At 38.3% G+C, this 27,691-nt stretch overlaps 2 protein-coding genes across 2 annotated transcripts in view; one reads left to right on the plus strand and one right to left on the minus strand.

Annotated features, from left to right (window-relative positions):
• The window catches only part of LOC131067859 (uncharacterized), a 64,987-nt gene that overhangs the window by 21,480 nt on the left and 15,816 nt on the right, over positions 1-27,691 (plus strand). The window contains exon 2 of the mRNA XM_058003034.2: positions 12,368-12,546. Coding sequence (XP_057859017.2) covers positions 12,368-12,546 — 179 coding nt within the window. The remainder of the gene's footprint in view (positions 1-12,367; positions 12,547-27,691) is intronic.
• Positions 9,605-10,323, minus strand: LOC131857369 (uncharacterized). The gene is made up of 2 exons (XM_059209846.1): positions 10,183-10,323; positions 9,605-10,087 (listed from the first exon to the last, which is right to left on the minus strand). Exons 1-2 carry the CDS (start codon positions 10,269-10,271, stop codon positions 9,847-9,849), a joined length of 330 nt encoding a protein of 109 aa, XP_059065829.1. The 5' UTR covers positions 10,272-10,323; the 3' UTR covers positions 9,605-9,846.

A 27,691-nucleotide genomic window follows, 5' to 3' on the forward strand; every position in this document is an offset into this window, starting at 1 on the left:
ATCTGGATATGCTGATGTAGGTCTCTTCTGATTGGTGGAGTAGTGATTGGGATGATGACTAGGACGCCATCTCATCTTGCACTTGTAGACTTGGTAGATCATCATGAAGGAATGCTGAGCAATATCTTTTGATACTCAACATTATCCGGTTTGTTCAATGTGATGATGATGAGAAATGAACTTTGATTAACTCTTCTAAAACTATCTGCTTCCTTGATGATGTTTGATGTAGACAATGTGTTGACTTTGATTGATCTTCCTCGCTCATGATACACTTGGTGGGATTAGACTCCTCAATGTACTGGCTTTGATTCTTGGATTCCCGAAGGGAATTCAAGATTGTAAAACATTGCTTCATCATGTAAGTTATCCTTTTCATGCTCTACTTTAATTGATCTTCCTTGCTCATGATACACTTGGTGGGATTAGACTCCTCAATGTACTGGCTTTGATTCTTGGATCCCCGAAGGAAATTCAAGATTTTAAAACATTGTTTTATCATGTAAGTTATCCTTTTCATGCTCCAGAACCTTGACTCTGATCTTTGCATTGCAAGTCTCGAACTTGATCTTGATGTTGAACTGTCTTTGATTCCTTAATCACCTCTTTATAGCGCGAACCTTGTTTTGATATTGTCTTCTTATTGAATCCAAGTCTTTCATTTTTGCGATGTCCTGAATCTTCCTCCATGCTCTTGAATTGTTCTTGATGTTGCTTGCAGTTCATATCTTCATCCTTTGTTACCTGCAAAATAAACAAAAATAGTATTAAACACACATGATAGGTTTCACAAACCTACAATTTGGTATACCCTCAAAACAATGATGAGATGGTGATTATATCTTTCATTTCCATATCTGATTTTGAAGTGCTCCAAGGTCTGGGTCACATGTTTGGAGATCTCGTTCCACCTTTTATTTGCAAATGTAGGGTTTATTACACAGAGATTCTGATCTGAAAATGCCTTTAAAATCAGAATAATGATCTTCAAATTGATTCCATTCTCCTTGTCACTGTGTGTTTGATCAATGAAATGATCAAACCTTTCTTCCAAAATCACCAATATAGGTGAATTCGCCACTCTTACAAATCTGTTTTGATCAATGTAATGATCAAAGCTGCTATCAAAATCGCTGATTATGGATAAATTTTCCTTCAAAAATGGAAACTTGAATGTTGATTTTCAAATTGATATCTCCTTCCTTATCACAATCACTGCTGTAAAGATAGTTTGCCTTTCTTGATGCTATTTGGAGATAATACAAATCAGAAAATTCGCCTTAAAGATCCCCTTGATTTGCGGAGCTGTCTTTAATTTATGCCTTAGAATGAAGATGAATGTCTTCTTATATAGGTGCTAGAGGCTAAAGGTTATGTGTCTCTTCATTTCAAACCTTCCTAGATCGACTTTTCATCTTGTCAAAAAGAAATTTTTTATTGCTCTTTGAAGGCCAACTTTGCATTACTAAAAACTTTAATTTTTTTGATCTTTCAACTTTGGTGGCTTTCTAAGATTTCATTGCAACATATTCACAAATCGGATTTTTAATCAATCATTGCAACCAAGTCGGAAATTCAAGGGGTCATTGCATGCTTTGCTCAAGGCGGAAATCTGGATGGTCATTGCAACTTTATACTTGAGGCGGCATTTCAAGGCACCATTGCATGCAATGGTCAAGGCGGCATTTCAAGGGGTCATTACATGCAAAGATCATGGCGGAAATTTTGGGTACCATTGCAACTCCCTACCTAAGGTGGCATTTCAAGTCATCATTACATGCAATGGTCAAGGCAGAAAATAAAGGAGGCATTGCAAGTTATTCACCATGGCGGAAATTTTGAGTAGCATTGCATGTTAAGATCATAGCGGCAATTTGAAGGGGCATTGCACGCCAAGGTCTTGGTGGAAATTTGAAAGGGCATTCCATCTCCCTACCTAAGGTGGCTTTTCAAAGCACCATTACAAACAATGGTCTTGGCGACTTTTGAGAGGGTCATCGCAACTTGATCTTCAAGTCGGACTTTTAGACCACCATTGCATGTAATGCTTGTGGCGACTTATTGGGAGACCATCAAATCGGATTTTAGGGGTTCATTGCAAGTTTGCCATCAAGTTGGAAGTTTGACTCCCCTTTGCAAGTGTTGACCTTAGCGATGTTTTACTAACACCTTTGCAACTCCAATACGTAGTCAAGTTTATGATTTACCTTTGCATTACATCTCTTGGATGGCAAATTGGAGTAGCATTGCAAGTTTTGTTCTTAGGCGGCCCATTAAGTGAGTATTGCAACTCTTCACCTAGGCGGCTTTTCAGGACCCCATTGCAATCTGACACCTTAGCAACTTTTAGAAGGGCATTGCAAGTTGAACATCTAGTTGGATTCCAGAGGCACCTCTACAAGTCAATCACTTGATCAACCCATCTTAAATAGCTTTGCAATTCACTTCTTTAGTCTACCAATCAGGTGAATTTTGCAACTTGTCATCAAGGCAGATTTTGGAGACACCTTTGTAGTCGAAGAGCTTTGCAGTTGAAGACCTTTGCAATTGAAGACCTTTGCAGTGCAAAGCTTGAGTGGTGAAACTGACTCGCTTTACAATTTGAGACTTGATCGACCAAATTAGATAGCTTTACAATACAAACTTGAAATTGTTAAGCTCAACATTTATCAAGATCGATCTTTTGAGTAAACTCATGCCTTTGACAGGTTTCACATCAAAACCCTAGTTCATGCCATCTCAAACCCCTAATTGCCTTCTAACTTGCAAATTGACAACCTTCAACAACATTAACCACCTTGACAAGGTTGACAACACAACCTCAATCCTGACTTCACAAGACATATTCACTCCTCATAGGCAAGAGCTAATAGCTACTAAACTTACCAAGGAAAAAAAAAGGAAAAAAAAGAGTGGGGTCCCCATTTGCAATGGGGCGATGTGTGACTACGTCACAACACAAGTGAATTTCATTTAATGTCAAGTGAATTTCATTTAATGTCAAGTATATTATCCCAATACAAATCGATTTTCCACCAGGCTGATATAAGGCAATTTTTTTATCCCATATTGTTTGTGTGATGTGCTCTCAAGGCAAAAACAAGAATAAAAACACCCAGCCCAGAATTGAAATATTATTATGTTGCCTAGATGTGACAGTCCAAGAGATGATTGAAGGTATACTACAGGAGATTGAAGACGATTTTTGTCCAAGTGTGGAAGTGCGCCATGTTTGGAGGAGTTGCATTGCTGATGGAGGGATGCCATTGATGATTTGGGCGATTTATGAGTGTGGCGCCACCATTGCTGAGGGCAGCGCTTTCATTTTGTGGCTGATTGCGCCACCTTTTGGAGTGAATTGAAGTGTTTGTGTGTGGCACTGTTGCTGGTGAGGACTGTGATTTTGCTCAGCTGATCGTTTGGTGCCATGGTTAGAGAGTTTTGACATTGTTTGAAGGACGCCATTGCTGGTCTATACCTGAGACATTGAAGTATAATTTCCAGCTCCCTTTGGCACCACATTGGTTGGTTCACAGTCCATTTCCAACCATCATTTGGGAGGTGACTTTGTTTTGGGCACCATTGTTGAGGGAATTGAAGACATTTTTGTGAAGACCCCATTACTGGACCACCATTACCAGCATTGTTCTCAGACTGATATATCTTTCCCAGCCACTTGTTTTTGCCCAGGCATGGCCATTTTGGAGTATTGAAGAACGAAACAACTCAAGTGTGGAGCTGTGCTCACTTCCAGCCATTAATGTGAAGTTTACTCTGAGTGTTTCAGACTTTCGGAAGACATTTTCAGACCTTCGGAGGGTGTATTCAGACTTGAATATTGGAAAATCAGACTTTAATACACCATTTTCTGAGTGATTTCAGACCTGATATACGTCTTTTGAGCTTCAAATACTTCATTTTCTGAGTGTACCAGGGTGTCTTCAGACTTATCTTTTGTGATCAGACCTCATATAGGTCTGAAAATTAGGTTTATAGAAGGGTTTTGTGCCCCATTTCTATTGAACATGTTGTTTTCACAATTTATGTCCTATACCATTGAAATTTCTGATCTTTAGCCTTTAAATGTAACAAAATTACTAGAAATCAGAACTTAGGAAATTCTGAAAATGAACTTTAAGAGATAATTTTGTCATGATATTGACTTCGAGCTTCGTACAGGTGCCATGTCTAAGGCCGGGATAGCAGCGAGGAAGCATCAACTGAAGGTTGTCCCAGAGGGATTCTATCCGGAGTTTTTGATATCATCTCGACAGAAGAAGGTCACAGATACGAACATGGAGTACCTGGACATGAAGCAGATGATGTGGAGAATGTTCGGATTGAAGAATCATCTTCCTTCAACCCTATTGGCTAATATCGTGAAGATAATTGAATGTGCAAAGCATTATGATCCTCATACGAGAATGATCAGTTCACCTGAGGGAGCAGTACTTGCATACCTAGCTGAAGAATCAATTGGAGAAGTATTTGCGATCCCTAGATGTGCGGACATGCTAGAGATGACTAAGAATGAAGCCTTAGCAAAATTTGTGAAGAGAGCAAATGCATGTATGACAATTGTCAACGAGTGGGTCATTGAGCCAAGGCGTCACCACTCTAGGGTAACCAAGAGGCTCCTATGTTCAGATTTCAAAGATGAATATAGTGATTTGATATTTTTACTCAATCGAGTGATGGGAGCACCTCAAGGGGCTCTATTTGAGAACTGGATGTACTATTTTATTGAAGATATATCAAAGGGAACATTGATCAACTGGGCCAAAATAATAAGTGATAACCTTGACTTCCAGTGGAGAGGTTTGGAGAAAACATAGACGTTCAGTATGACCTCCTACCTTGTGCACACACTAGCTAGATTTGTTGTGTACAAAGGACTGATATGAAAGGGCAAAGTCAAGAATGGGCCAGGACAATACAAAGTTTATGAGTGCTATCCGCAACTCCATATGCACAAGATTGAACATTATAGAAGGGTGAATGATGCTTTCACCATGTACATCACAAGACTGCTGCAAGGCGGGATCCACAAATGGTTGTCCGAGGTGACAAAGCTTATTGAGAAGTATTGATCGTGGTATATACAATTTCCTACCTTCACATACCTACGGATTCAAGGATTCTGTTCTGAACCATACAAGCTTCCTAGGTATCCGACAGATAAGATGATTTTACTTGAGGTAGTGAGACAACTTTTAGAGTATGATTTCCTCCAAAAGGAAAAGCATAGAACGGGGATAACTCTCCCAATTGCACTTGGGAAGACATTGGAGGTATGCCACACTACGGCCGCAACAAATTCAGTTATCAGAGAATTGGAGCTCTATAGCCTTGGAATCTACAAGAGCATGGATCGATTTGATCCATTTTAGAATATTGTAAAGATCAAGGGATGAAGATTTACACACAAAATCGACATCAAGGACTATTGGGCTAATCTTATGGATGAGCTCATAGTTAGGAAGAGGATGTGGTCTCGTATGTCAGTGGACTTCATGAGGAGGTGCAATCTCTTCTCTATCCTAGATTAGGTTTAGGATAATGATGATCATGTCAATTTGCAGTATATAAATGAAAAGGACAAGCCTATCTTGTTACCCAATTGGATGCAACTTGAGTTGGTGGATTTGAATGTGTTAATGAGAGAATTGAATGATTACTCTAGGGAATGGGTGGACAAGTACGCCAATGAGTTAAGGAAGTTGAAGGTCACCTTTACCTATGAGAAGATGAGAAATGAGGAGTCCTCCCTCTATGATGACAAAAGGACAATCAGTGATGTAAGACCACATGATGATGAGGAGAGTCAAGCTCCTAAGAGAAGGAAAGGTATGCTTGGAGAATCGCAAGCGAAAGGCAAGGAAATTATTAGCCAAGAGTCAAGGCAGAAAAAGAACAAGTCTAACACTCCTTTATCCATGATGAGCTCCTCATTTGTGATGGAAAATGATAGGACAAAGAAGGATGATGAGTCCAGATAGGATTCCGATATGGAAGTCCTACCAGAGAATAATCAGGAGTTACATGCTACAACACATTCAGGATCACATGATGATGATGGAGAACAATTGGGATCTCCTACAATCCAAGTGGAGGTCAACTTGGGCAACAATGTGGTGGATTTAACTAAGGACAATGATACAAATGATGATGTCATTTCAGCCTTGAGAGGACTTGATCAGGACATGAGCCTCGAGGACGGGATGGAAATTTCTACTATTCCCGATTGGTTGCTGTAGAGTATGTAGAAGAAGAAACTGGTAGAGGTACAACCCATAGAAGATATTGATGATTTCTTAGCTAGGACTAGCAAAGAAAAGGAACAAAAGAAGGCTAAGGTGCTCTCTAAGAATACTAGAGACAAGGCAGGTATGCGTATTGCACAAGTGGCTATCCTGATGGGTGATAAGACCAGAGACACTGTTACTCCTATGGATTATTAGGTTACCACAATTGACCTTGGATGGACTACACAGAAGCAAGAGTTCCAAGAGTTGAATGATATTGCCAAGGCAATTGAGGCACAATTGAATAGGACTATTGAAAAGAAGGAGATGCTTGAAAATGAGAATAAGAGACTCAAATAATACATTGAAGGGATGAACTCCCAAAGGCGTGAGGATCCTACTTTTGTCTCACCTATTGCTATTGATCATGGATTCCCCTTTGATCATGAGGCGACATGGAATACACATCAAGAGGTTGGAAAGTGGATTGAGGATGTTTTGAAGCAAGTGGATGATTTCCTAGCTTAGTTTGTCCAAGCATTTGACAAGACGTCAATGCTCATATTCAGGATATAGTACTTGGAGGTAGTTTGGGATGATTTCCAACTAGTGCAGTAGAAGACAATTCCTCACCTCAAAGTGTTGAAGGGAATCCAGATGCCTATGTTGATCTAGGATGGAGTTGTGCATGTGGGTGACATTTATGATTTCCAAGGATGGTATTGTTCTTTGGCTAGGAAGTTTGCTTATGATCATGCAAGACAGGATTGCACAAAGATGGAAGGATCGATAAAAGAGATTCAATCCAAGATCCTTACATCTATTGATGAATTATTGGGAATGGGCGTTCATGCTTCCAACAGTTTACACTCAGAAGAATTGAAAGAAAAGATGAAGTTTGTTTACTTCAATCAGTTAGAATCTTTGAAGAAGAGTTGGATAGATGATTTGGTTTCTCTCGTGGTTCACATCCACAATTTACAAAAGCTTATGTCGGATTGCGAAAGTGTCTTTGATACTTTCTCAGATGCCTTGGGTGTGATTGATGTGCAACAGGAAGCTTTACCCAACGCCACCATGGAGGAACTCAACTTAGTCTTAGCCAGATTCGTGGAGTATGCAGCTAGAGAGAGGGATGCAGGATGAGATCTTCTAGAAGACTCCTTGCTTGATGACTAGGCATCATTCTATTGGACCTCTTTTTTTTTGTTGCAAACCCTAATTAGGGTTATTTTAGGGTAGTGTTGGCAAGATCTTGGCCCTTAATTCTAAATGAATCTTGGCCCTTCATTTCATTTGAGACTCTATATAAACCAAAGTTCCCAGACTCAGACTCGGCTTGAACTCGGCAAGGCCGACTCGACTCGTGACTCGGCTATAGCTCGGCGACGACTCGGCTATGACTCGGCAAAATAAAAAACCCTTGAAATTTAGAGATTTTTAACAATTTAAAACTTGTTTCATGCACCCATTATTGAATAAAGCTTAAAGACACTATAACATCATCAAATAGAAGCTAATTTGATCACATACATAAACATACATCCATCACATGCGTAGAAATGTAAATTGTAGCTGAAGGAAATAGAAAACATAGATATATAGAGTTATAAATGTTGTCAAATGTATATAAAATCCATGACATCAAATGTTCCCAACAATATATATAACTGTAAACAAAAACAAGTCTATGGCTCAGGCTCTAGCTCATCCTCAGCCTCAGAGTAGCCTGTCTGCCTCCTACAAATGCGTCTAAGGTAGGTCTTGGATGACTGAGAAGCCATAGTCTCTGCCCGTGAGGTGCCTGTGCCGGATCGTGCTCTATCCTCCTCCTCTGCCATAGCCACAGCCTCAGCCTCTCTGTCTGCCTGGTCAACCCACTCATGGTCCTCCTCAGTGAAGACGGGATCGGTAGACTCAGTGATCCACTCAGACTCTGGATCGATCTCCGCTAAAGTGATCGGAGAGGAGTCAGTGTCCAAAATCTGTCTGGTCCTAAGACGGAGGTTGTAATGAACAAAAACAAGATCATTCAACCTCTCCACAGACAATCTATTATGCCTCTTCGAGTGGATGTGCTCGAACATGGACCAATTGCGCTCACATCCAGAAGCGCTGCATGGCTGGCTCAAAATACGGATGGCAATTTTTTGAAGGTTTGGGGTTGAGGGCCCAAACATTTGCCACCATCTATCTGAAATAATGAAAAAGAAAAAAAAATCAAACTCATTTCCAACTTTAAAGCTAGATTATAAAATAAAAAATTAAAATGCATAAGCCATAAACTTAAGAATCTTAAGTTTACATATATTTCTACCTGGCTGCAATTGTGTTCGAGCCTCTATGCACATGCTGCTTGAGAAGATTGCCCCTTCTCGATTATTATATTTATCCAGCTGGAGCATTGTACTTGAGGCTGTGCCATCAGTACACAACTTTTGAACCACTGTATACAGGCCACTAAGAACCTCCTCATTTGCCTTGAAGTCATCACGGAATCGAAATGCCGGATTGAGGTAATAGGCTGCTGCATGGATGGGCCTGTGAAGCTGGTTCTGCCATCTCCTATCAATAATCTCCCAAATGGGGCCATACTTATCCTCATCTCTTGCATATATGGACCTAATGGCCTCCTTGGCCCTATCCATACCCTCATATATATAGCCCATAGAGGGCTTCTCCCCATCAACAACTCGTAGGAGAACTACGAGGGGCTCAGTGACCTACACATAATGTTAAACAAAAACAATTAAGTCACAAATTAAATAAAAAAAAAAGAAAAATTGCAAAGTTAAATTGTTAATAAATTAAAATTAAATTACTAAATAGTAGATACTAAATGTTAAATTGTAATAAATTTACTTGCACGGTTTCTCCATAGGGGGTCCAAAAACCTGGCTCATCAAAAATGCAATTTACCACATCTATCCCTGCAGTGGTCGTAGCATAGGATGAGGAAGTCCACTCCTCACCAACAAACATACGCCTCAAAGCCGCCTTTGATTTTATCAAGGATTTCAGTGTGAGGAAGTTTGAGGCAAACCTCGTGATACCAGGACGAGCCAACTCCTTTTGCCCCGTGTATTGCCTCATAATGCTAAGGACCAATGCATGATTGTAGATAAACTTGCTGATATTTTTGGCCCTTTCAACTATTGATTTCACCCATTCAAGCTTACCAATATCCTCCAACATGAGGTCAAGGCAATGGGCCGCACAAGGAGACCAAAAAATTTTCGAGTGCCTCTCCATCAAAAGTTTACCTGCAGCAATTTTAAGTTAAATAGAAATTTTGATGTGTAAGAAAATTTTAAATAATCATGGATGCCTCTCCATCAAGACTTGAAAAGTTCAAAATTTACTTGCAGCAACATAACTTGCTGCATTATCTGTCACCACCTGCACCACATTTTCTTCCCCCACCTCTTGTATGACTTCCTCAATAGCCTCACATAAGTATGTGGCATTTTTCACATGTGAGGAAGCATCAATAGATTTCAAGAACATGGTGGATCCTGAAAATAGAGTTTCAAACTTTCAACAAATCAAAATTTAATTTATTCAATGCATTTAGGGAAGTACAAATTAGAATGAATCATGATCAATCACCTCCACAGGAAACAAGAAAATTTAGGAGTGTTCTATTCCTCCTATCCGTCCAACCATCTGTCATGATGGTGCAACCCTTTTGGCTCCAAGACTGTTGGTGGTCCTCTAGCTCAACTTTCATATCCTCAACCATTTGTAACAAGAGGGGGCCACTTAACTCAGCATCGGTAGGGGCTTTAAACCCCGCACCACAAGTGGTTATGGAATCTACCATGCCTTGCCAATAAGGAGACCTGTCACAAATAGATTATGATTAGACAAAGTAGAGTTCAACTTCAAACTATAAATTTACTTCTAAACTTAAAGCAATCAAATCAAAAAGAATTACCTGGCTGCAATAAATGGAATGTTGCAAAAGTACCAAAACTTGCAAATTTGTTTTCTTGCAGCATCATGAACCTCCTTGTTCCAACCCATGCCCTCAAGCGAGGGTTGTGCCCCAGGAGTACTACGCGGCACAAAATAACTATCCAACTTGGATTTCCGAACTCTAGGACCAAAGGTAATAGTGCCACCAGGAGGAGTAGAAGTAGAAGCACTAGCACTAGTAGAAGCACTAGGGTGAAAGGGAGGCATGGAAGAACCCTCTCCAACACAGCCTACGGATGTGGATGCGGATGTGGGTGCATGGGAGCCAATAGCACTTAACTCTTCCAATTGCCTCTTCTTAGTTAACTTTTCTTGTTCATGTGTTTCTAATTGGACATAACAGAAACGTTTTGCCTCAGGAGTTTGTAATTTGCATACCTCAATATCATGGCCAGGTATGCTGGCAATATGGTATTTAAATCTATTGATGCCACCAAAATTAATTTCTTTACAAAAAAAACATTTTGTTTGATTTTTTTGTCTGCCAATAAAGTCTTCAGTATATTTCCAAGCCTCATCCTTTTTAGGCATTGTGAAAAATGAATGTTTTTTAAACGTGAAGGCTGCTGCAATAAGAAAATTTAATAAAGTTATAAACTAATAGAAAAAATCAGCAAACCCTACTTTAAAAAAAAATAAAATTGTAAATACATGTTTACAATTTTTTTTAAAAAAATGTAGGGTTTGCACTTTGCCATTATTCTACTTCTCTCATTGTAATTAAGCTAAAAAAATAAAAACATTCAAGATTTGGAAAGTTAACTGTTAAACTAAAAAAAAATTAACAAACAAATGAAAAAAATCCATTAACATACTTAAAAAAACAAGCAAAATCTACCTTACCTCTTTCAAATGAGTTGAGAAGTCTTGCTTTGGACTCCTTGATGCTCTCAATGCAAGCCTATGGCCTCCCCAATGTGATTTGTGGTCTCCTTGATGCTCTTCTTCCTTGCTGGTTGCAAACCTATGGCCTCTTGTTTTCCTTCCTCTCTCTCACTTTTCCTCTCTTCTTCTCACAACTAACAATTAGAAGACCTTTTAGGGTTATACCAAAGAGAAAGGGAAAAAAAAACAAATGAAAAAGCTCTTATTTTTTTTGTTTTTTTAAATCCGAATTGTCCCTATCGCGCGGCCGAGTCCTGGAGCTTGGACTCGGCGAGTTTTGGCAAAACTCGCCTGACTCGCGAGTTAGGCGAGTTTTGCCCAAAACTCGCCGAGTCCGAGCGGCGAGTCAGCAAAACTCGCCGAGGTTGGCTCGACTTGCCAACTCGGCGAACTCGCCTGACTCGCGGCGAGTCTGGGAACTCTGATATAAACCCATTTGCCTCTCATTTGTAAGAGAGATTTTTGAGAATTGTCGTCTATATGCTGCAAGTTTGAATACAAATCATTGGAGTTTGATGGTTTTGTTTAGATTTTGTATGCATTTGTGGTTCTCATTGCCTCCAAATTTAGATTAGAATTTGTTTCAAGTATTTTAGATTGGATGAAAGAAGTGTTGAATGTATTTGAATGAGATTTGTTTAATCCATACCACTAGCTTCTTGCTAATTGTAAGTTCACCTTGTGTGGTCAACAAGAATTGAATTGAACTTAATTTCAATTATTGCACGTCCATTGGTATGCATTATCTTGATGGTATTGATGTTGATGGTGATAATTTGAATATCTCTAACATTACCTTAGATGATTGCACTAAGCATGTGTTGAATTGTTCTTTGATGGTGAAACCTTGCCTAGTTTAATTTCATTGAATCATTCACTACATCTTGCATTCTGGCTTTTAGATTAGAACTCCTAAACCCTTATTCCTTTTGCATTTTATTTAAAAAGTCCTTTGTTAGATTAGATCAAGTGTTGCAATTGCAAAAGCATTCGAAGTCATTGGCAACCTATCCTCATTCATGATAAGCTTGACAATTCCGAACAATTGTGTAAGTCCCCAAGTGAAAACAGCAAATCACATCAGCCATTGAGTTACCCACGTGTCAAGAACTGACCGTAGAAACCTTGGAATCATTCTAGTTGATCAGAAATTTAGCATCTGATGTGATTTTGTTCAAGAGGGTAAAATACTTTGGTATTTATTCTGTGTTTGATTGTGCCTAAAACACACATCAACACTGCTAGGTTGCTTTTTGCAGATTTTTGTACCAGAGGTGCCCTTCAGAAAGGAAATGAAAGATGGATCTTATTCCAAACGTATGAAGATATTGTTTCCTGGCTACATTTTCATAAAATGCCTTTTGAACAAGGAGATACATGACCTCATAAGATATTCTCCAAGCATACGTGGATTTTCTGGAACCAAAGTTGGCAATAGGTAAACATAAATTCTTGTGCTAATCCACCTGAAATATTTTTGCTCAAATTTAATAGATGCCAATTCTGTCTGATGAATTTGGATATTTTATTACTACAAAATAGCATGCAGCATAATCGTAGGTTTTATTGTTAAAAGTTAAAGACATATATTGAGATTTCCTTTAGGAAAGTAATTCAGCATTGTATATAATAAATTGCTTCAATGTACAGATCCCTTCATTAATAGATTTATAAACTACAAAAAGTATAAGACATTTTAGCAGCTTGTGAATTATACTCAGCAATTTCTTGCTACTGGGTTGACATTTGGTTTTTTATATCCCAGAGTTTCATCTTGGAAGTTGTCAGGCTGAAAACTGTTAACATATTAACTCTGGGGCTTCTGTTGAAAACACCTCCTGTTAAGATAAATATTTAGAGGAACTGTTATAGTATGAATTTTAACTTTGCATTCAAAAGGAAAGAATTTCCTAATATTTGATGCATTTTGGTGTGGGGCGTAACACATATCCTTGAAGTTAGAATAATCTTTTACAGTTCATCTTAAATGTTGTGTTAAAACAACTTTAACTTTCCAACAGTTGACATATGCTGCTATTGAGTTTGTATAATCTAGTGTACAAACTTAAAAACTAAGCATCCTTGCACTGGATTAAATATTTAACCAAATATCAAAACCAGACTAAGGGAATATACTATATAAAACTGGAGAAGTTCCTTTGTATGCACTTGATTGCTTCTTGCAACTTGTAAGGCAATTCACAAATCAAAATCCTATTATGGTAACAAATTGCATACATATAGTGAATGCCTACACAAAAAGTCAAGCCTTACTAATCTTGTATGTAAATATCATCTCATTTTGTAGGGAGGTCCAAACATCTGCTCAATTATGAATCAAAGATGAAATCTCTCCCATCCTTTTGTCTTCCTCTCTCAGTTCAGGTGGGATGCAACCTTGTCTTTGTGCTGTGTGTTTCTCTACCACAGACTTTATTGTTCTTCTACTTTTAGTTTTGGAGAAGTTTCTCCATTGTTGTACTTAGTTAAAAATTTTCATTCTGTGTTAGGTTTTGAAACCAAAATCTTGTCATTCTTTATTGTGAGTTGCATTTCAGCCCTTAATGTGGTCATCTGTGTTGTTTCTTTGTTTCTTGTCAGTATCTTTGCAAAGTCAATGCAATGAGCTTTCCAATGCATCTAGCAAGGCAAAGATTGAGTTTGGATGATGAAGAGAGTGAAATTCACTGATGCATTGAAATTTTGTTGCCTAGGTAGAGGGTGTGCACCTGTGCAAAGGGATACATGAAATCCCAAAAGAGAAAAATGCCACCCAATTATAAGGTGTGCTCGCCACATCACTGTAAATATCTACATATCAGTAGCGAGTGTCAAAGTAGAAAGACAGCCTCCATAGAACAGTGCATGCCTTTGTGGAAGGAAAAAATGCTAGCTTGAAGAGGAGCACATGCCGCATAGCAATTGAATAAGTTTTCTGAAAGCAAAAGAAAAATGTAATGATACTATCATGCGCACAGCTTTCTGAAAGCGAATGAGATTTTCAAGAACAGAAATTGCAGTTATTTAGACAAGTGCGCACTGGTAAGGGATAAACAAAAATTTTAAAACAAAATGTGTGTTTTAATGAAGAGGTGCATGCCCTAGTGAAGGTGAACCATATTATAGAGTGATAGGTTTTCATAAGCAATAATTGCATTGTTATTCTGAAGGGTGCATGTATACAAAGGCCAACTGGATTTTGGTTTGAAGTTTGTGCATGTGTTTATGTTAGTGTGCACTCATGAAAAGAGAGACATGATTTTGAATCAAAAGAATAGATTCTCCATCTATAATAAGCACATGTTTCCAACATGTATTGCTGATTTTTTTGACATTATCTGAAATACACCAAACTGAAAAACTTCAAGTCTAAGCAATATACCGATTTACAGACTGAGATACAGCAGGCAGAAATATTTGCACATCTCAACAATAAACTAAATCTCAGATTATTAAATCAAATCAGTAAACAATATCTTCAGATATTGGCCCTTACAACATTATCAGATTTCTTGCATTGTGAACAAAATCTTAATGTCTGTCACAATCTCCAAAAATGGCACTTAACACAAGCATCATGTTAAGCACACAGTTATACTAAAAAAGGGGGGAATCAGTATAACAACAAAATTTTACTTTTTCAACTTAATATCATTAGCACAACTTAATCATAAACATATTCATTGCATAAAAAACATTTACATGAGATCTAACTATCATGTAACACCTCATTCAATTCATGAGAACTCAGAACTTTCCCGCTAGAGGCACCAACCTCTCACTCATTAGAGGCACCAACCCCTCATTCTGTTAGAGGCCCCAACCTCTCACTCATTAGAGGCACCAACCCTTCATTCAATTTGTCTTCACAAGAGCTATAACTTTCCTCTTCAAACTGTTATAGTCTTCCTTTCAAATCTGATATACCCTGATCATAAAGGTCACATAGGTAATATTGAGAGGAGGGGCAGGGTGAATGAGTATTGCAGATTTATACACTTTTAAATGCAAGAAACCACATAAACTTAAAGAGAACTATCATTAAGACACCAACATCAGATTTCTCGTGGAAATCCTTACGGGTAAAAAACCACGGTCATACAAGACTTTTATTAACAAAAAAGGGCACCAACCCAATTACAAATGTGAGCACCAACCCATAGAGAGCACCGAATCTCAAAGGGCACCAACCCTTTGTTTTGCTGAAGCACCAACTCCAAATTAAGCACAAACTCAAGAAAATGAAGAACTTAATACAAAGTTTCTGAATACACTTAACAATTTATATTAGTGACACATATCTCCTTTGATTTCACAAACCCAAGAAACACAAGTACTGCTTTCTTCAATCCAATCAGTTTCACAGAAATAATATGTTCAACCACACAGATTGATCCAACTATGTCAGCATTCTTTACTTGACTCCCTACTGTCTTGAGGATTGCAAATATCTCCAATACAGACCACTTCCTCTTTTTTTGGAAAGACAAATTGATGACCTCCTAAAGAAGTTTACCCAGCCACCAACTACAATACTTTGTAGAAATAATTTTAGTACTGTTTTAACCACACATAGCAGCATCCTTTTTGACCCAACAATAGCATCTTAAATTCCATACATGCTACACACACATGATGTATTTCTGTCTGATTTCCTCATCCCCTATAACTATGCTCTACCATAAGTAAAATGTTATATTTTTGGTTTTTTTAAAACCCAAGAAATCCCTATGTAAATACATCATGAACAGAGTAGCATCACAAAGAAAAAACATACGTTCCACAAGTAAGCTTCCCAGTTCTTTTTGAACACCAAATGAACAACATCTTCTATTTTCAGATACTCTTTTTAAATTCACACACCAAAAAAAAAAAAACGTCTTCACAATGATATCTTCTTTGTAGTTTCTTAACACCTTTTTAATGTATAAACATTTAAAAAAAAACCACCTATTAAATACTTTAGAACTGATTCACAAAAAACGGTTAAAAGAGAAAATTGTACTCTCTATCTGTAAAGGCTTAGACATCTCCACAGGTCTTTCAACAACAGAACAAAAAACGTCTAACTCCCCCTTCCACGTAATCGACTCAATGGGAATATTAACGCAGTGAAAAGTAAAAAGAAGATGACACATAACTGGTTTAAAAAAAGTCTCAACTTTTAGAAGTCGTGTAAAATTAAAATCGTTTTCTTAGTAGTTGTTTGAACAAAAATAAACACCTGGCATGTACACAGACAATAGTTACTCTTCTTGGAAAGTATCCTCTTTTCCGAAAAAAAACATCACTGCATAACAAGCTTGTTACACAATCCCACGTATCTGCTCAAAAACACAATTCCAATCAATCACCAAGCCATTCGAACTCATCATAATAAAAGCAATATGTTACAAACAGCTGCCCATTCATACGCTGAATGTTTAATTCTGAAGCTGCCCATCTCATTAAACTTTAATTTATTTGTCTCATTTAAAAACTATCACAGCTTATAAATAAAGAAGTTGATCCTTTGAATATTATAACTGAGAATGTGTCACAATAATCTGATTTGGCAAACAAGTAAGCAAACACTCAGCTTAGGTAGACAAGTAGACACATAGGCAATAGAAGTAGACACACACAGCTCAAGCAGCCAAGCAAGCAACTAAAGCAGGTCAAGCACCTCAAACAACTCAAGCACATCAAGCACCTCAAGCAGTTCAATCACGTCAAGCACCGCAAGCACCTCAAGCACCTCAAGCACGTCAATCCAATTTTCCAATACTTCGAGTAATTCTCTGACATTTATATGAGCTTGATCATGAGCCTTTGACATCCATGACAACATACTCAACGATCTCCCCCTTTGTCATTGATGGCAACCCAAATTGAACAAATATGAACCAAAAAACCAGCTCTGAAACAATCTGAACCAAGATGCTCCACTTGTCTTACTACTCCCCCTTTGACATCAATGACTGATTTCTAATTGTAAAATTGAACTGGGGAGTATAATGTGACAATAAATACTCTTGAGATGGAACAACTCTTCAACGATAGAGTGAAATCACTCCCAACTACTGTCTCAAGTATTCAAATGTCTCCTTTGGTAGAGGCTTTGTAAATACATCTGCAATCTGTTCTTTAGAGGACACATATTCCAACTTAACTTGCTGATTAGTAACTTGTTCTCTCAAAAAATGATACTTAATGGGAATATGCTTAGTTCTAGAGTGCATGACTGGATTCTTAGAAATAGTAATGGCACTCGTATTGTCACAAAGGATAGAAATAGGATGATCATACTTTACCTTTATGTCCTTCAAACTTTGTTTCATCCAAATCACTTGTGTACAACAAGATACAAATGCAATATACTCCATCAACTGTAGACAATGAAATAGAAGCTTGTTTTTTATGTAACCATGAAACAAGACAGCTACCAAGAAAGAAAGCACCACCACTGGTGCTTTTTTTATCACCAACTGAACCTACCCAATTTGCATCAGTATAAGCGGTAAGTGTAAAATCATTACCTGTAGAATACCATAAATCAAAATCCATAGTACCCTTAAGATACTTGAAGATCCTCTTTACAGCTTAAATATGAGTGCATGGCTTGAAATCTGGCAACATAACCAATTGATTGCACAATGTCAGGTCTAGTAGCTGTAACATATAACAAACTTCCTACCATAGACCTGTAATATGTTTGATTTTCATTTGGAGACTCATCATCTTTGCTAAGCTTGCATCTGGTTACCATAGGCGTACTTACAGGGTTGCATCTCCCTAATATATTTGGTTTGAGAGACAAAGATACTTTTATCCAATTGTTGATTTTGTAACCCAAGAAATTTTATCCGATTGATGAATTTGTAACCCAAGAAAGAAGGACAACTCACCCAACACGGACATTTCAAATTTTTGCTTCCTATTAGCAGAAAAAACTTTGCACATATCTATACAATCAGTACCAAAAATCAGATCATCAACATAAACCACTACAACCAACATGTGTTTACCTTCTTTTTTAACATATAGGTTGCTGTTAGCTATCCCTCTTTTGAAACCTTGCTGCTGAAGATAGCTGTCAAGTCTGTTATACCAAGCACATGGGGCTTGCTTAAGGCCATAAAGAGCATTTTTCAGCTTACAAACATAGTCCTAGTTTTCTGATAAGATAAAACCATCAGGCTGTTCTATGTACACTTGTTGTCCTCGTTTTTGGTTGTCACAAAAACAGGATAACCCCTACAAATTTTTGTCCAATTTCATAATCTACCTAAGTTCGTTTTTTGAGGTGAATTTTTTCTTAGTCTTATTAGGATTCAAGAGTTTTTTCAAAACTAGTGTAAAATTGGAGTTTTAGTCCGATTCTAAACTTGCTTTTTGTTTCTAGGTGCAATTCGGACTTATAACCCCAAATTACACCTCTTTTTAGTTCTAGGTGCAAATTGGGCTTACAAGTCTGAATTGCACTTGTTTGGGAGTTAGCACGAGATGTGCATTTTAGAGTTGTAAATCCGAAATACGCATCCTAGTGCATTTCGGGTTTACAACTTTGAAATGCATTATTTATTTTGCACGATTTCAAATTTAATGCTAAGTGTTTGATACCGCTTAGGTTTCCTTTGTTTTTAAATTCTTCTTTTTTTGTTTTCATTGTCGTTCCTCACCGTGCTTGTCTCCTTCGTGCCCTAGCCTCGTAATTTCCAGCCTCCATCTGAGCTCGTTGGAAAGATTTAAGAGTCGAGTTTTTATTGCTTGCCACTCCTTTCAACTTGTTTGGTAAGTTTTCTTTTCTCTGTCTTTATTTTGGTAGTCATTTGGCTTTTTCGTTTTGTTTAAGGGTTTGTTTCTTTTTGTTTTCGATGTTGATCGTGGTTGTGAACCCGTTCAATGTCTATTTTGTTTCGGTGTTGAACGGATTCATAACCGTGACCAACACCGAATTCTTCAATTTATTTCCTTCTCATTGCTCATCTTTTCGGATTAAGTGTCGCCCGAGTTCGTGTGCCTGAACAACATTTTTCAAATAGTGTTGTTCGGACTCATGAGCCCGAACGACACCATTACTCATTGTAGTCTAAGTTGGGGTTGCAACCCCGACTTACATCGCACGCAACACATCCTATACAATCTTCCTTTGTTTGGTGTGATTCGGGTTTATACCCCCGAACAACACCAAACTCTCTTGACGATGGTGTGGTTCGGGGGTATAAACCCAAATCACACCCAAATTGTTATCATTCCTATTATGGTGTAGATCGGGTTTTTAAACCCGAACTACACCACATTTTGCATGTAACTCCTAGGTGTAGTTCGGGTTTACAAATCTGATCTACACCATTTTGATATGTGATATCTTTCTTAGTGTAAATCGGACTTGTAAGTCCGAAATGTACTCTGTGAGCCACACACTTTTGTGCTTTTAAGCTTTAATAGAAGGTAACCTTCTCTGATACCACTTAAATAGAAGGTAAGTTCGAACATGCTCTTGCCTTGTTTTTCTGTTTTAATGAGCTTTAATGGTAATGAATGTAGTCATAATTTGCTCTTCAAGTCGAACCTTCCCTTGTTTTTTTGTTTTTGTATTCTAAAACTTATTGGCAATTTCCTTTATTTCCTTATTTTTTTTTCAAAACTTTACTCCTCATGGGTTAAGTGAATTCCTTCATGTACCTTGCTTTTATGTTTTAAGTTATCTTAACTCTTTGCCAAACTTCTCATGCTAGTCGAATTGCTTTTCTTGCTTTACTTTGACTTTGCCAAGTTCAAAATTTTCAAATTCCTCTCAAGTTGGGCGAATTCTTTCTTGGACTTGAGCCTTTTGCTTTATTGACTTTTTGCTTCTTATTGCTAATACATTTTCCCCCTAGGGCGGACTTTTCAAGTGTGGATGTATGATTCACTATGTGCTTGGCGGAATTTGCAAGTGTGCAAGGAAGATTTACCAAGTGCTTGGCAAACTTTGCAAGTGTGCACGTATAGTGGCCAACCTAGAGAGGGTAGACTTTGCAAGCACCTAGGGAATATTCAATGTTTGTCACACTTAACCAAAAATTCTTATCCCTTTCCTAACAGTCAATTACTCTTCATGCTTGCTCCTTGGGCTGACTTCACAATTAGTTTGAAAATTCTATCTTGCCTCAGGGCGGAGTTCATGTGTTGATGAGGAACTTTACCATGCTCGCTGGGGCGGACTTGAGGTTGGATTAGGAATTTTTCATTTTCAACCTTTCTTCTTTCAAGCGCCTATACTTAATCACCTTTATTACCCCTTCTTGGGTGGACTTTGCACATAGCCATGTAGGTTTTAATCATGCTAGGGCAGACTTTGCATGTGTTCATGTATGATTGTCCACCTAGAGAGGGTGGACTTGCTATGTGCACACATATGATTTCACTTTCCATGAGCGGACTTTGTATAGTGCCATGCAATGTTTCATATGCCATGATCTTCAATTGAAAATTTTCCTCCTTCCAGGCGACCTCCACAATTTGAACAAGGAATTTCTTGATTCTGGTTTTAGATTTAGCCATTTCTTCCGGATTCTCAACTTAGCTTTTTAGGAATTCACCTTCTTGATTCAAAAAATATTTCACACCTGGTACATTCTGGATGAATTCTTTTGACTTGACACTTCTCCCAAATGTGAAACCATCCATGATCAAAAAAGGAAAAAACAACTTTTAGGAAAAAGAACTTTCTATTTTTAGAAAAAAAGCAAGCTGAAAAAGCAGGTTCCCGGATTGGCCCCAAAATGCCAAAAACAAAACTTTCTAAATTTAGGAAAAACCTAGAAAAGAAAAATTCCTAAAAATAGGAAGTTGTCAGAATTGGCCCTGAGAATTTGCGATTTTACTCCTTTGACCTATCTGAGCCCATTCATATCATCAAAAAATTCTTTTCGAACTTCATCAAGAGATATGGAAGCAAAATGATCGTTCTTCCTCCCAATCTTGTTAAAGCATCCTTAGAGAATTTGAAGGAGAAGGAGCTCTTTGTCAAATGGTATGGATCGGAGGGATCGCTTGAGGAAATTCTGACCTGGTGGAGAGTTGTTTCTCGGTAAGTTAAGTATTAGACCCCTTCAGAATATGTTTTTCCTAATCGTATGCAATGATGCCAACTTGAAAATGGATTTACTGCATGGTATTCCTATTTATTTCAAAGGATCTAGTTTCTATAGGAGAAACTGGAACTTAGGGTTTGACCCTCACAAACATACTATTTTTAGGAAACAAATGTGGATTAGTTTGGTAGGGCTGCAAGCTAAGTTTTGGCCGATAGAAGCGTTGGTCAGAATTGGTGACGCTTTAGGAACTTGTTTAGGCGCAGAGGAGGATTTCTTGAATGGGCAAGCAGGAGATATAGCCAATCTGCTTGTAAAGGTAGATTCTAACTCTGGAATCTATAAAGAACTGGAAATCCTCTCAGAATTTGGCAGGCGGAAACAAAGAATAGAGATATTGAAAGATAAAACCTCAAGGAAATGGTTCTGGAAGAGCATCCAGAACCAAATAAGGATGGAAGTTTGTGGTTAGAGGCTATGAGCCCAAACATAGCATTAGGTGGTTTGGATAGAGAGAACTCAAAAATCAAGATTGCGGGAGTAATCCTAGATGGCCAGATAGCCTCAAAGCAAGACCACAATAAGGAGCCCCAAATAGAAGCAACCGTAGTCATGAGAAATGGAAATGCTCCTATAGGGAATTCGGGCAGAATTAAAGCAAATGAAGAGACAAACACAATTAAGAGTGTGAGCTTGGAGGCAGTAGAATCTCATGAGTTAGATTCACTTAGCTATGCAAAAAAATCTCTAAATGAACTGGAGAATCTAAAAAATGATAGTGAGGTCCTAAATAAAGAGATTTTGACCAATTGAATCTTAGTGGTCAAGGAGTTCCGGAGACATTGAATACTATAGAGGTAGAGAGGGTTTCAAAAACAGTAATGAACTCTAAAGATCAGGGGACAGGGTCTTCCAGGCTAGAGGCAGTATGTGAGTTTATGGGCCTCTCTGCATCTGCAAACATGGTTTCAGGGGCTCTTAGACAAACCAACTTTGAAATAATGCAAAGAGTCCTGGAAAATGAGGGTTTAGACGAGATGGAACAGGAGGATTTGGGAGAGGATGAAAATATAGATAACATGGAGGAAGAACTTGAAGTAGGGAAATGTTTGGGATTATGCATTGTTGCCCCCAGAAAGACAAACCAGATTGTGGCAAAGGAGGAGGGAAAATAAGAGGTAGAAAATCACTGGCAGAACTTAGGCTAATAGATGGATATGCGGTAGATCAGACCAAAATAACAACCATGCTGAATGCAGGGAAGGGGAAGATCCTTGCCAAAGAAACATGAAGCTCCTCACGTGGAATGTTAGGGGTTTAAATGCCCCTAACAAGAGGCGCTTAATCAAGCGCGGGATCAAAATGTATCAACCTGAGGTAGTGTTTATTCAAGAAACAAAATTGAATAAGGAGGAAATGGAAGGATTCAAGAGGTCTCTGGGGTATGGGAATTCTAGACAGTTCAAGCGGTTGGGGCTACAGGAGGTCTAGCAATATTATGGAATCCTAATAGGGTTGTAGTGGATTCAGTAGTAGAAAAAGAAAACTGGATGGCAGGCTTAGCAAAAAGTATAAACAGTGATCAATGTATATGGTCCAACAACAACGGACAAAAAAAGAGAGCTCTGGAGGGAAATTGATACATTCTGTAGCAATAATGACTTCCCACATACTATTATTGGGGGAGATTTTACAAGCTCAAACAAACTTTAGTGATTGGGTTGAAAGGAATAACCTAATAGACATAAAGTGTGGAAATGGAATAACATATGCAAAGGATTCAGCAATATAGAAAAGCTAGATTGATTCTTCTTCAAAGGAGATATGCTATCATTCAAAGGGGAGATGGCTGCGAATATAATAGCTCAGGCAGGATCAAATCACTACCCGGTGATTCTGGATATTGGGGAGGAACAAAAACCCAGGGAAAGTCCATTTAAATTTGAAAATATGTGGTTTAAGGATGAGAAATTTTTTGATATCATTGAAAAGTGGTGGCTGGAGGAAGTCTTCGTAGGGTCAAAACCGTTTTGCTTTGTCTCTAAGATGAAAGCTATAAAGCATAAATTATTAAAGTGGAACAAAGAGAAATTTCAAAATATTTTCACAAGAAAAAAGGAATTGGAAAAGGAGATGAAATCAGTCTCAGAAGAAGTCATAAGTAGGGTGATGGATACCCAAATTTATGAACAAGAAAAAATACTGCTAGGAGATTATCATGAAGTATTAGCGAAAGAAGAGGTGTTTTGGAGGCAAAAATCCAAAGAAACTTGGTTGGAGGCAGGGGACAACAACTCAAAATTCTTCCATGCCAGTGCTAAAATTAGAAGAGGAACTGATAGGATCCTGAGGGTTGTCAAAGAGGATGGATCAACAATGGATACTCCAGAGGAGGTAGTGAAGGAAGGTGTTAATTATTTCAGAGAAATTTTCAATAACTGGGATAAGTGATCAATTGGAGATATTAGCTTGCTTACCACATATAATATCTGAGAAACAAAACTCCATTTTGACAGAAAAATTCTCTGAATCTGAGATCCATTCTTTTTGTTTCAACTTCATTCGGACAAAGCTCCTGGCCCAGATGGTTTCCCAACAAGCTTTTATTAGAAATGTTGGCAAGGAGATGACAGTAGCACTAGAAGCTGGTAGAAATGGAGGCAGATTTTTACAAGAAGTAAACAACACCTTTTTGATATTGATCCCCAAAAAAGAGAGTGCTAGAAGCTTTGAGGATTATAGACCAATATCATTATGCAATACCTTGTACAAGGTAATGATAAAAGCCTTGACAAACAGGTTAAAGATAGTTTTGCGTCAAATTATATCAGAGGAGCAATCAGGCTTTGTGCTCAGAAGATCAATCTTAGATGGCATTATTATAGCTCAAGAAGCAATACATTCCTTACAATCAAAAAAGCTTCCCAGCATGCTAATTAAACTTGATATAAAGAAGGCTTATGATAAAGTGGATTGGAGATTCCTATACAAGTGTTTAGAACCTTTCAGATTTTGTAAGCAATGGATAGATCTGATTTACTACTGTATTGCAACCCCAAGATATTCAGTGATAATCAATGGGACCCTAGAGGGATTCTTTGAAGCTTCCAGAGGGCTAAGACAAGGGGACCGATCTCTCCATTTCTATTCATATTTATGTCTGAGGCATTGGGAAGAAACTTAGAAAAGGCTCAATCGATGGGGAATATTGAAGGCATTAGCATTACCAATGCGATCTCGAATGTAACTCATCAACAATTTGCGGATGATACAATGCTTCTGGGAGCAAGTTCTGCACAAGAGGCCACAAACTTTAAAACCATTCTAAAGAAATATACCAAGGTCTCAGGCCAACAGATCAATATGGAAAAATATGAAGTCTTTCTTTTCTACGTTCAATCATGGACAAAAGGAGACATTTTGAGAATCTTGGAGTTCAATAAGGGAGTGTTACCCTGTAAATATTTAGGACTTCCTCTTGAAAGTGGGATTAGATCTTCAAAACTTTGGGAACCACTCAAGGAAAAGATTGAAAAGAAATTAACCTCTTGGAAAGGTAGATGGTTAACTTGGGCAGGGTTGTGATGCTCAGAGTAGTATTGTCAGCATTGCCCATATATCTTATGTCCTGCCTAGCACTTCCTATAGGAGCTACTGAGAAGATGAATAAGCAAATGAGAAGTTTTTTTTGGCAAGGGTTGGCAGAAAAAAAAAAGGCTCTAATAGCTTGGGATTCAATTTGCAAGCCTAAAGAATTTGGAGGAGTGGGTCTAAGGAAACAAGGGTGGCAAAATCGAGCTCTTGGGCAATTAGTATGGAAAATGTATGAGCAGCCAAATCTTAAATGGGCTAGGATTCTACAAAGCAAATATTTGGTTGGAAGTGAAGCGGAGTCTATTTTTAGAACCAACAATCCCCCTAAAGTTTCGAGAGTGTTGAATTTTATTCTGTCTTGCAAAGATTTGATTATGAGAAGATTGACTTGGGATGTAGTGGATGGCTCGAAGACACTATTCTGGGATGATTCTTGGGGGGGGTACCCTGCTATCAATTCGCTAATGAACACAAAAAGATTAAAAATTAGGACATGGGAAGTTTGGGGCCCCCTAGTGCAGGACTTTGTAAGATTTCAAAATGAAGACAAAGATGGAACATGGGAGTGGAAATCCTTTGACAATCTAGATGTTCCTAGGATAGAGGTTCTCTAGCTTCAAGAGATTCTTTAGAGCAGGTGGATGGCTTTCAAGGATACTAGAGACAGACTGAAGTGGGATGGTTCTAAGACAGGGGTCTACTTGGCAAAGGAGGGTTATAGGGATCTCACTATTCAGCAAAATTGGAATAAATTAGAGCTCCCTTTGCATTTATGCTGGAACAGAGGATGCCTTCCAAAAGCAGGGATTTTTTCTTGGGCTATGCTTAAAGGGAGAGTTCTCATAGTAGAATGGTTTCGGAAAATTGGTTTTAATGGACCCTCAAGATGCGCACTATGTGAACCGGAGGAGGAAACCATTAATCATTTGTTCCTCCAGTGTCCCTTCTCTCAACAATGTTGGCACTGGCTGTGTGCTAAATTGGGGTCGGCCTTTGCATTACCGCAAGACATCTTAAGTCTATTCAAGAGCTGACCAAAGATAAATAGTTCAGGGTTATTTAGTGGCCTGTGGATTGCAAGCCCATCCATTTTGACTTGGGAAATTTGGAAAGAAAGGAATAGAAGAATTTTTAAAGAATCAAAGATGAAGATAGAACTTTTAACCAACAAAATTGAAGGGGCCATTGTAGAGGTGGTGAACAATAGGAATGAGCACAAATCTCATAAGCTTTCTTCATTCACTCATTGGGATGGGGAAGCTAGAGGGAGATGGAGTGGGCCTTAAATCCCCTCAATTTTGTGGTAAGGGGGGGATGGCTAGTAAACGGGCCGGATTGGATTGCAAATGGGAACTGCCAAGGGAGGGGTGGGATAAATTGAATTTTGACGGAGCTGCTAGAGGAAATCCAGGCATATCAGGAGTTGGTTGTATTATTTCCAAGTGAGATGGAAGGATCATAGTTAAAATTGCATAACCATTAGAACAGGGCACTAGCAATCAAGTAGAATTCCAAGCCTTGGTGATAGGGCTTAAAAAGTGCAGAGCGTTGGGTATACAACTTCTAGAGATTCAGGTGGATTCCGCCATAGTAATCAATGCATTGAGAAAAGAGACTACGCCAAATTGGAGATTGAATGCCTTATTAGAAAGGGCTATGAGTATTATTAACTCTTTTGAAGCAGTGGTATTCAACCATATTTACAGGGAAGGTAATCTTTTAGCAGATGATCTAGCTAATAAAGCTGCAGATGGTATTCGGTTAGACTCTGAGGATTTAGATTAATCAATTTGGAAATAAAGTATTTGTCATGCTAGTTTGTTAGAAATTGCAAGTATATGGTATTGAAGGACTTATAGCACTCTTAGGCGGGAGAGCATATCGAAATTTGAAATTTGAAAAGTTAAGTGATGGGCCCATATCATGATGCGTTGGCTGGACACATCATCACTAGCAAGAACAGGCAGATTTTCATTAAAGAAGTAGGAAGTGGTGCGATGTGGCTGCCTTGTCCCGTCTTAACTAATTATTATATTTGTCCCATCGAGTCCTGTGGGTCAGACTCTGTCGCGCAGGAAAAAAATAATAAGTTAAAAAAAATAAAATGACATTAGTGGCGATGGCAGAGGCAGTGGCAGTGGCAATGGCAGAGGAGGAGGCTAGAGCATGAGGAGACCCATTGGAGGACCTCGAGGATGATGTGGATGAGGATATGGATGTCATTGAGCGTGAGCCTGAGCCTCAGACACAGGCAGAGATCGTGGCTACAAAACATTCCAAGACCTACCTTAGGCGCACACGTAGGACAGTTGCGGGGTTGACTAATAATGGCTCCTCTGAGCCTTAGACCTCTAGGCTCTAGCTTTTATGTTGAACTTGATATATGTTTTGAACTTTTGATGACATGGATTCATATTCCATGAATTTTGTAGACATTTAACACTATCTATATTTCTAATGTGTTATTTAGTTTATCTTATTTCCTTCAGCGCAAGCCTAAAATTTGCATTTATGCTTATGTGATCAATGTAAACTTGTGTATGTGGTTCTATTTGATGAGATTATTGTATCTTTAATGTTTATAATTAAAAAAATGCATGAAAGAAGTTTAAAATCGTTAAAAATCTTTGAATCTATTGGGTTTTTCAATTTGCCGAGTCTCGGCCAAGTCTTGGTCGAGTTTGGGCGTCGAGTTCCGAGTCAAAAATCAGTTTGCCGATTCTGAGGCTTGTAACTATGATTAGGATATCCTATGGTTATAGCATCATCAAAAGACATAATTCATTAGGCGATAAGAGAAGCTTGTTAGATAAGCTGATGGAAGTACTTCCTTGCCAACTACCTAGCCGAGTTTTTGCGGTGGTCACACGAGTGGTGCAAAATACAGAGATTGCAATGGATTTGTTTTGAGTTTCTCCAGGCATTCAT

The sequence above is a fragment of the Cryptomeria japonica genome, chromosome 8, assembly GCF_030272615.1.
Source record: "Cryptomeria japonica chromosome 8, Sugi_1.0, whole genome shotgun sequence".
NCBI classification, from domain to species: Eukaryota; Viridiplantae; Streptophyta; class Pinopsida; order Cupressales; family Cupressaceae; genus Cryptomeria; species Cryptomeria japonica.

Excerpts from the sequence above, each read along its gene's own strand:
- LOC131857369 (XM_059209846.1), bottom strand. The coding sequence starts at position 10,271 with ATGGGTTGGAACAAGGAGGTTCATGATGCTGCAAGAAAACAAATTTGC. Across the intron at positions 10,088-10,182 it reads ATTCCATTTATTGCAGCCAG|GTCTCCTTATTGGCAAGGCA; the intron begins GTAATTCTTTTT and ends TATTTGTGACAG.